General features: G+C 43.6%; 1 protein-coding gene across 2 annotated transcripts; it reads left to right on the plus strand.

The window, feature by feature from the left end:
* The first annotated feature begins 90 nt into the window (after positions 1-90).
* RNF25 (ring finger protein 25) lies at positions 91-8,544 on the plus strand. 2 transcript variants are annotated; one of them, XM_081879196.1, is made up of 10 exons: positions 91-200; positions 1,715-1,789; positions 2,214-2,316; positions 2,410-2,477; positions 3,240-3,309; positions 3,411-3,482; positions 3,893-4,033; positions 4,945-5,034; positions 5,719-5,853; positions 6,195-8,544. In XM_081879196.1, exons 1-10 carry the CDS (start codon positions 151-153, stop codon positions 6,933-6,935), a joined length of 1,545 nt encoding a protein of 514 aa, XP_081735322.1. In that variant the 5' UTR covers positions 91-150; the 3' UTR covers positions 6,936-8,544. The 2 variants fall into 2 exon arrangements, with proteins under 2 accessions (XP_081735322.1, XP_081735323.1); XM_081879197.1 differs by lacking the exon at positions 91-200 and adding an exon at positions 638-765.
* The last annotated feature ends 558 nt before the right edge of the window (positions 8,545-9,102 follow it).

Genomic DNA, 9,102 nt, shown 5'->3' on the forward strand with positions numbered 1-9,102 from the left:
TCGAGAGCAGGGCGGGGCGGGGCGGACGGAGGCTGGTTATCAGCGCAGGCCCTGCGCAACGGCGTCTCCCGGCTGTTGCCTAGCAACCCTCAGCGCCGGAAGAGAACCCGGCAAGCATTCCAAAGCGGTTGAGTTTCCGGGCCTGTCAAGATGGCGGCGACCGGCGACAGCGAGGAGCAGGAGGAGTTGGCTGCGGATTGGTAAGGGAACGGTTCGGCCTTGTGTGTCCTCCTTTCTCTCTCAGCGGAAGGCAGATGAGCAAATGCCTGGCGTATCCCCCCCCCTTCCTCCTCTGTTTTCTGTAGCCCAGGCCATCTCTTCACGAAGGAATTTTTTTGTTTCTTCGTCTTGTTCTTATGTAATGTTCGACATGTACGATGTGGTTCGTCGTCTTCCTGGGTCTCGTCACAACCCCCGCTATTTCTGAGGGTAGGGGGCTGAGAGAGAAAGGCAGCGCCCAGTAGCCGAACAAGCAGCGATATGAATCTTATATCCAAGCCAAGTGCAAAATCCACTCCCTGGGCCAATCCTGTTCCTCCTCGCCCTTTGGTCTTCTAGCAGGGTTTTTTTTGTTTTGTTTTCTTTTGTTTTTACAAACTCCTTATGAAAAACCATAGATAGAGAAATAAATGCCTTCTCTTTACCGCACAGTTACCTGGCTAGAAGCATATGCCAACTGAGATCTCTTCTCAGTCAGCTGCTGTTATGCCACTGGTTCCTTATGGATATTATGAAAAAATACTCCATGCAACAATCTCACTCTCGGTTAGTATTACAGCTGTGTTTCTGCCCTTTGCAGTATGGAGCTGTGTCGTTTTTCAGCCACAGAATCAAAACAGAAAGAAAGTGACAGCCTTTCTCAAGCATGGTAAACTACCCACTATTGTGGGAATTGTGTGTAAGGTAAAATTCTGAGAAGTAGCCAGAGAGAAATGTTTTTGTGGTTTTCATTATCACTGGCAGCAGCAAAGGTCTGCTAGTTTAGACTTTGTGCCCCTTCACAAGTGCCTATCCTCTTAAGTGTTTTAGTGGCATTTTTAAAATTCAGGTTATTATGTTGGATTGCCACAAGATGTCAGCATTTACAAATGGGTTACATGACCCCCAAAACTTAAATTAATGTAGGCGTCTAATGTGATGTATGTGTTATTTAGAATCATAGAATCATAGAGTTGGAAGACACCACAAGGGCCATCGAGTCTAACCCCCTGCCAAGCATTTGTTCTTCTTGAACACTGATTTGCCTGCCATGGTGATACTCTAAAGCAGTTTTGCCCTGGTGGGCTAGATCTTTATCTCTCCCACCCCAATGGGCCAATTTTGAGAAGTGTGTGGGACCACCTACCTGTCAATCATTTGGTGACATATTGATATCAGGTGATTGACAGATGGACTGTTCCAACCTACTGTCATTGTTGGCCCTGGGGGAGAATTGAACTCCCTATGCATTAGCTCATGCAAGAGTTGTGTGTGTGTGTGTCTCTATGTGTTTCTGTCCTGCTCTGTACATACTGGGAGGTGCCAGTCCAGTTCCAGCAGGAAGAGGCTGGTGTGCTTGATCTGAGCTGAATTGAACTTCCTGAGCATCAGCTAATGCATAGGAGTTCAATCCTGATTTCTATCTGCCCCACACATAACATCATACATGATGGACTGGAGAAACCTGAGGAAATTAGCCTTATGTATCATATTAATATTTTTTTTTCTTACTCAGGGCTCTGCCTTCAGAAGTGGAAGTCTTGGAGTCCATCTACTTGGATGAGCTACATGTGTCTAAAGGAAATGGAAGGTAATTGCAACATTGTCAGATCCCTTGCTGGTTCTTGGTTTTATGGTATTGATCACTCCTGTGATCTTGCATATGTCATTGTGGAACTTGATTCCTGGTTTAGAAGACTGTACCCTGTTTTTGGATTAGACTACAGTGTCCTGCACAAACTCGGAATGAATTGCAACCCCTGATTCATGTTTGTTAATTTCCCAAAATATTAGTCATTTCTTTTTTCCCCTCCTTGTGTTTGATACTACCATTCTGAAATAGTTATCTTTGTAAGAATATGGGGTGGGAAGAATGAAAGGTCTGCATTATGCCTGCTTCAATCTCCTTTCAGCCTGAGAAAGGAAGGAATAACAACCCACCTGCATTATCTCTCCTGTTCCATCTTCCTTTCATTTGACACCAGACTCTCACTTGAGCCTCTCTTCAACCCTAGGTCTGTGCCGTGGGAAATATCTATCACCCTTCATCCAGCAACTGCAGAGGACCAGGAGTCTCAGTATGTCTGCTTAACTTTGGTGCTATCCGTGCCTCTTCAGGTAAAGCCTTGTATGTCCTGAGTGACTATTTTGCTATGTAGCACTTTAGCATGGCTGTACCACTCATTTTGACTTGGCTTTGTTTCTTATTAGTATCCAAATGAAGTGCCAAAGATAGCCATCCAGAATCCTCGAGGGCTGTCAGATGAGCAAATCCAAAAGTAAGTGTATTATGCAAACTCTTTCCAGTTCAGTGCAAGAAGTAAGGTTTTCTTTGTTTCAGTCTGTCACACTTTTAATGGAAAGTGTGGGGAGGTGGGAGCTTCTTTATATTGTGTTCCACCTGCCCAATGATCTTATGTGGAATATGTATTATGCAGCTGTTCTCTTAATTTAGAGCTGTGCTATGAAGGCTGTTGCTATGTTACTAACATTGGGAGCATGGGGAATGAGGTTACAAACAAGACTGGAAGTTCTAATCATGTAATCAACATGTTTGGGTACATATAAATTAATTACGGTGTTTGTGTGTAAAATTGGCATTGGGGGAATACATGTTAAAGGAGATCTTTCCCTTAAAAGTTATTGATAGGTGGACAAAATTAAGAGATGAGAGGCAATGCATCTTGGTACATTACTGTATCAGAAATGCAGCGTCTTCATCCAAAACAAAGTCCCAGCTTCTGTTGCTCTTTACACGTGGCTTACTAGAACCTGCTTTCCCTTCCATGCTTTCCCTTCCCCTAGAAGGGCTTCAAGCTGCTTTTTCAATTTCAGTCTGGTACCACTTCCTTCTAATTTGTACTGAAGTAGCTACTATGTCAGATGAGATACTGGGTGAGAGACTGGAGCCCATCCTGTATTGCTGTTGAGATTGCTATTGCAAGTGGCTGATTTAGCCACTCCAGTTCTTGCCATTTCACTTCCCTGGACATCTATTCTAGCCTTTTCCTTACCCTGCCCCTTTTTTGCCTCCATTTTAGGATTTCCCAGACACTACAATGTACTGCTGAGGCCCAGCTGGGTACAGCTATGTTATATGAGCTAATAGAGGTAAGAGAACAGAAAGGGGAGGCAGGCTGTCCAGACCTATGGCTTGGGCTGTTGCGCCTTTATTGTGTGAAATGACAAACTGACCCTCTCTGTCTTCACAGAAGGGAAAGGAAATCCTTACAGACAACAACATCCCTCATGGGCAGTGTGTGATTTGCCTGTATGGCTTTCAGGTAAGGGCATGCTGGATTGGCATCTTGTTTTCATTTGTGGTAAGCCATAGGGAATAAAAGCACTAATATAAGGAGGTGGAAGAATGAGGTGAAGCTGGGACTCACTCAGAAAGGAAGGAAGAGGGAATGGGAACTTGTTGGGATGTCCCTAGATCCCTTCCTTAGTGTTGTGTTGCATTCTGCTCTGCAAAAGTGTGTGCATGTCTCCCCACAGTGGGAAGGGGAGTAACAGTGGGAATGGGGTGCAAAAAGCCCCTGTTAATGTGATTGTATCTGAGCCAGCATCCACATATATTACATATGAATTGAATTGAAATTGGATTGAATGGGAATTATTATTTCAATGTATGCTGAAAACGCACAGTGTAGCTGATTTGTATTAATAGGAATCTGTGCCTTCCCCTGTGCAGGAAAATGAAGCTTTCACTAAGACGCCATGCTACCACTACTTTCACTCACGTTGCCTTGCCAGTTATACGGAGCATATGGAGGAAGAGATCCGTGCAGAGAGGAAAGAAAGAGTACAGCCTTTGGCACCTCTGCCCAAAGAGGTAATAGCTCCTTGCATGCACCCCACAGCTGCTTCTAGAACTTCACCAACTTTTTCCTCCAGGAATGGCTTCTGAATCTGGATCAACATTTCCAGTTCATTTTGGTTATTAGTTATGGCGTTGAGAGCTGTGGACAGGAGTTTCCCAGATAAATGTTGAAATGGTTTTCCATGGTTCAGTGCTGTGCATACTTTCGCATTTGCAAGTTATTTTGTCTACAGAGAACAAAATGTTAAGTGATGTATAAAGTCTGGGAATCTAGTTAAAGACCAGAGGAGATGGTCAACATATCTTCCTTTGCTTCAAATACTAAAGAACTGGGGTTCTGTAGATAAAAGCAATCTTCGCAGCTGTAATGCAAGTGACCAAAAAGTAAACTCACATTATATCTCATTGAACACCTGTGTTGGTGTGTTTCTTGGTGGAAAAGATTGTGAATGGACTTCAACATACACAAAAAAGCTTTGCCAAGAAACAAAAGTTATCTTCCTCCACTCCCAAACAATAGAACAGTTCTGAGGGCAGGCTTGCTAGTGGTGAATCTTCACTCTGAGATAATTTTTGCACTAGCTTTGATGCAAGTTGTGATTGCATTAGGAAGGCCCAGTAGCATCTTATAAAAGAACGCTTTACTGATGGATTTTTATAGGATGAAGTTAACTAAGTTCCCAGGAGGCTTGGATGATGAGCTCAGAATCCAGGCTGCCCCGTGATCCTTGTAGTCAAACTGCACAGCACTCTTCTGCCAATAACACTGTTGTTGAGTGCTAGAGCTCCCCAGGATGAGTAGCAGTTTATCAGGAAAATATTACTCTCTTAAGACACACTGGCGGAGTATGAGAACAGTAGCTGTATATCCCATGACTAGGTCTAACCAAGGCCGAATTTTGTTGTTATTACCTTGTGTACAGGAATTTGAAGTGCAGTGCCCTGTGTGCAGGGAGCCTCTGGTTTATGATCTTGCAACATTGCAAGCAGCACCACCTCCACAGCAGCCAATGGTAAGGAAACTTTAAAAACAGACCTTTCACATGGACTTGCTGCTCTTTAAAAGATGCACCAGGCAGGCAGCCTCTTGCTTCACTAATCTCTCTCACTTATTGGACCTGTTGGGCAACCCCATTTCTCCAAATGAGGTCTGTTAAGTGTTATTTCCAAATAATCATATACCTGGTGCTCTGTACGTCTGTAGGTGGCTATGAGTTCTAACATTCTTGCCAATTTTTACTTCTACACCAGGGAGAGGAAATTATTTTCAGCCAGGGAGCTGTCTTCCTTTCTATTCAACCTTCCAGGGGCCACATAGGAATTTTATTGTTTGTATAGCAGGCTAGTTTCACACCCCTTCTTCATTTAGGCAAAAAGTATTAAGAGAGTGAAACAACAGATATAGTCAACCCATGTCTTTGCTTCCCCGTTACACAATAGGTAGTACATTTAGTTGTGTTTAGAAATACCAGCTTAGGTTCTAACTAAGAATCCTCTGGGAGGAGCATGCTGTGACTGGAGTTTACTAATGAGATGCTCTTGCCTGTGTAAGGAGGTGGGAGGCTGCATTCCCCCCCCCCAGTCTTTCTCTCTGCCTGCCCCCCGGCAGCCCCTTTGCCCATCAGATCTGGAGGGTTGAGAGACCCAGAAGGCTCTGTTTGGGCCAGTCATCTAATTACATGCCTCTCTTTCTTCAGGAGGTGTACCAACCTGACACACAGACACTGCAGCACAGAGAACAACTGCGCCTGATCTATCAGAAGCAGCAGGAGAAAGGAGGCATCATTGACCCTGAAGCAGAAAGAAATCGCTACTTCATCAGCCTGCAAAAGGTTAGTGCAGGCAGCAGGAGTACTAAGAGGATAATGGTCATAGGGAAAGAATGAAACAATGGAGGTAGCAATTTTTACTTGCTGAGACATCCTGTCTTGTAGCACAAGAGAGATCTTTCATATTTGTATCCTACGCAATTCTTTTAAAGTGCTGATGACACTTGTTGCTGGCAAGTTTGCAAGTTACTATAGGTAAAGATTTAAGCAGCAAAGGCTGGGGAAGACAGATGGGGCGACATCGATATATTAATTCCTGTGGGATCTTTGCCACTCAGACTGAGAATCAAGCCTGCTGGGTTTATGCATTTTCTGCCCTTCATTTTGGTTTCTATCCTTTTTAGCCCCCAGATACCACTGAACATGAACAAGTAGCCATCTCAGAAAATGTTCTGGATACTGACAAGGAACTGAGGTCATCAGTAAGCTCAGAACATACCCAAGGAACTGCAGAGGCTGCTGTTCCAGTGAGGAATGAACCTGAAAAACCAGAGAGACCACCTGTCCCTTTGCATTTCCATAGCAAGAGAGAGAGGACTCGAGAGGAGAAACCATCTATACAAGGCCCTAGCTGGCAGCTGCGCTACAAGTCACTGGAGACACCAGCAGAAACTCATTGTCTTCTCACTGTTGAGGGAAAATCCAGAACCTTCAGTAGAAGACCCAACTGGAGAAAGGAGAGGGGACAGCGAAGCTGTGGGAGGTACAATCAAGACTTCTCAAAATCTTGCAGCAGAGACCAAGTGTCTTCACTGGTGGAGAAAAAAGAGCTGCGCACCAGAGGAATCTCACCAACCAAAGAGGGAATGTATTTGAGAGAGGAGAAAAATGTTGTGGGGAAATGGACGCAGGAGCAGAAAAGTCAAGCCCATGACAGTGAGGAAGTAAACTTGGAGGTTAGCCACAATGAGCTCAGGGGGTCGGCCAAGTGGCAGGGTCACCGTGGGATGCAGGATTGTAGGCAGTGGGAAAAGACCAAGGGCAGAGAACATGGATCTTATATTAAAGTGCCAAGAGGCCGAGGACGCACCACATTGAACTCAAGGAGAGAGCTGCAGAGCCAAGAGACTGAGGATGGCTCCTAGCAGGCAGGAGTTGAGGGGCTTTTTCTAGGGATGAACACTGGTGATTTTGTTGTGCTGTCAACCATTGGCCTTGATTGTACGGAAAAGCAGATCTGTCTTGAAATTCTCCTCTCGGCCATGGGTGGTTTATGTCTTGCAGAGTAGGGGTATATTGTCCTCAGAGATCAGAATTACTGTCTGTGGACTGTAGTAAATAACTGGATAATAAATGGTAGCCAAATGCTATTGCCCATGGGTAAACTGTAGGATCTTACAGTGAATCAGGGCTGTGTAGAGGACTGTTTGAGGCTGAATCACTGAACTAAAAGCCAAGCTTGAAAAATAACTATTAAGTAACCCTGTTCTAAAATAGGTGCTAAAAATAGAAGGACCATAAGGGAGTACAGGTCTCCTTGTTTACTGTCCAGAACTATGGAGAGGACTTGCCATTAATAGTGTCACTATCTTTAGACATGCCTTATTGATGTTATTGGCATATGTGAAAAGAGTGGACTTGAATCAGCATTGACTTGGCGGCTGTTGACCACAGAGGATTCTTTAAGCCCCCCAACTGTGGCCAGACTGAATGTTGGAGTCTCCCACTGCCTCATTGTAATTGGCTAATGTTCAGTAGTGATTGACCTTGAACTGCAAACATCAAACATGCCTATTCTAAAGGGCCTTTAAATTATAATAAGTCCAACTCCTTACTCACCCAGTAGTTGGATTTGGAGCTAGTATTGGCAACAAAGGCTTCAGCTCCAGGTACACCAAGGCTCTTGTCTTTGCCTGTTTTCACAAATGTGATATCCTGCAATGGTTTACTAACTGTAATCCTGTCTAGAGTTCATGTGACTTATGTTTTGGGTCTTATCATCTTTGATTCGAGCCAAATTTGGTTTTGTTGGGGTGAGAAGTCTCTCATGCTCAACTGGCTTTCCCCTCCTAACCTTATGGCTTTGTGTATGTGCATTCACCCACACACCATTCAAGAACAGCTCTACTCTCCATTTGGGAGGGTAATACCAATGTACCTACCTATTTTTAGGCTACACAGTCCCTGTCATCTCCCTCAGCAAAATGCAGCCTTGTCTTCATGGGTATTTCTGCTCAGAGGAGGAATCTGTAGTAATATGGAGTACATGTGGCCACTATGCAAACATTTTGAACAGACTTTCCTCCACTTGTATTTCTATTTTGTCACATATTTATGGCCTTCCTCCCCCCACAACAAATTTTACCCTAGGCTGTGTGAAAGTTCCCAAGCTGCTTAAATTCCTTATATGTCTGCAAAATGTCCCCCTACCCCTCCCCAAGTGAAGCTTTGCCAGACTTCATAATTTTCCTTTTCTGCTTAGCCACAGTAACATTGTAGATGTGTGACAACTTTACAGAGCACAGTGGCCAAAATGACCTTACAATAGAAGTGTGACTGATTTTAAACCAGTTCATTCTAGAGGCTAAAGGATGTCATTACTTATTTGCATGCATGCACATATACCAGTTTGAGCAGTTCTGCCTGTTAAAAGGATTGATGTGAGATTGATTTACCTCCCTGCACTGTGGTGAGGTGGAATTTGTGGTGATGTGATGCAAAACAGGAGTATTAAAAGCAATTTGAGTAAACCAATCTATGATTCTCTTTCGTGGATAAAGAACATAGCTGCTGTGCTGCATGTGATGAGACCATTCAACATTAGAAACCATCTAAAAAGAGGCAGGGAGGTAATAACCTATGACCCATGTAGTTTAGCTAAAATGAGGAACCTTTTGATTATAAATGACAAACAATCGTGTTCTAATCTGGACATCTTTCTGTTGGATTCACATTTTCTTTTTCTTTTCTTTTCTTTTGTAAACTATTCTTCTAAGGAGAAAGGCTGCTTCATTTTGCACCACTTGAAACTTCTGAACAATAATGAATGGTAGCCTACATAGAATATAAAACATGGGTAACACAGTATCTAGATCCTGATTGGCTTTTCTGGACAAGGTTATAATACTGACATAGGTCCAGGTCCAGGAATACCTAAAAGCTATACATCTTAGGGACTTGGGTCATAAAAACTGACCCAAAGGGGCTAATTGGTGAGCAAAGTGCATATAGCTCCTGTAAGTGTGCATGAGTTAAAAAAAAAAAAAAAAGAAGGTAAGAGCTGGATGACAGGCTACTTTATTAGAGTACACA

The sequence above is a fragment of the Podarcis erhardii genome, assembly GCF_964252035.2.
Source record: "Podarcis erhardii genome assembly, chromosome: 1".
NCBI classification, from domain to species: Eukaryota; Metazoa; Chordata; class Lepidosauria; order Squamata; family Lacertidae; genus Podarcis; species Podarcis erhardii.

What these genes read in the sequence shown, in the direction of transcription:
- RNF25 (XM_081879196.1), top strand. Translation starts at nt 151, where the DNA reads ATGGCGGCGACCGGCGACAGCGAGGAGCAGGAGGAGTTGGCTGCGGAT. An exon ending in TGTTATATGAGCTAATAGAG is followed by an intron (nt 3,310 to 3,410) that starts GTAAGAGAACAG and finishes CTGTCTTCACAG; the next exon opens with AAGGGAAAGGAAATCCTTAC. An exon ending in CACCTCCACAGCAGCCAATG is followed by an intron (nt 5,035 to 5,718) that starts GTAAGGAAACTT and finishes CTCTTTCTTCAG; the next exon opens with GAGGTGTACCAACCTGACAC.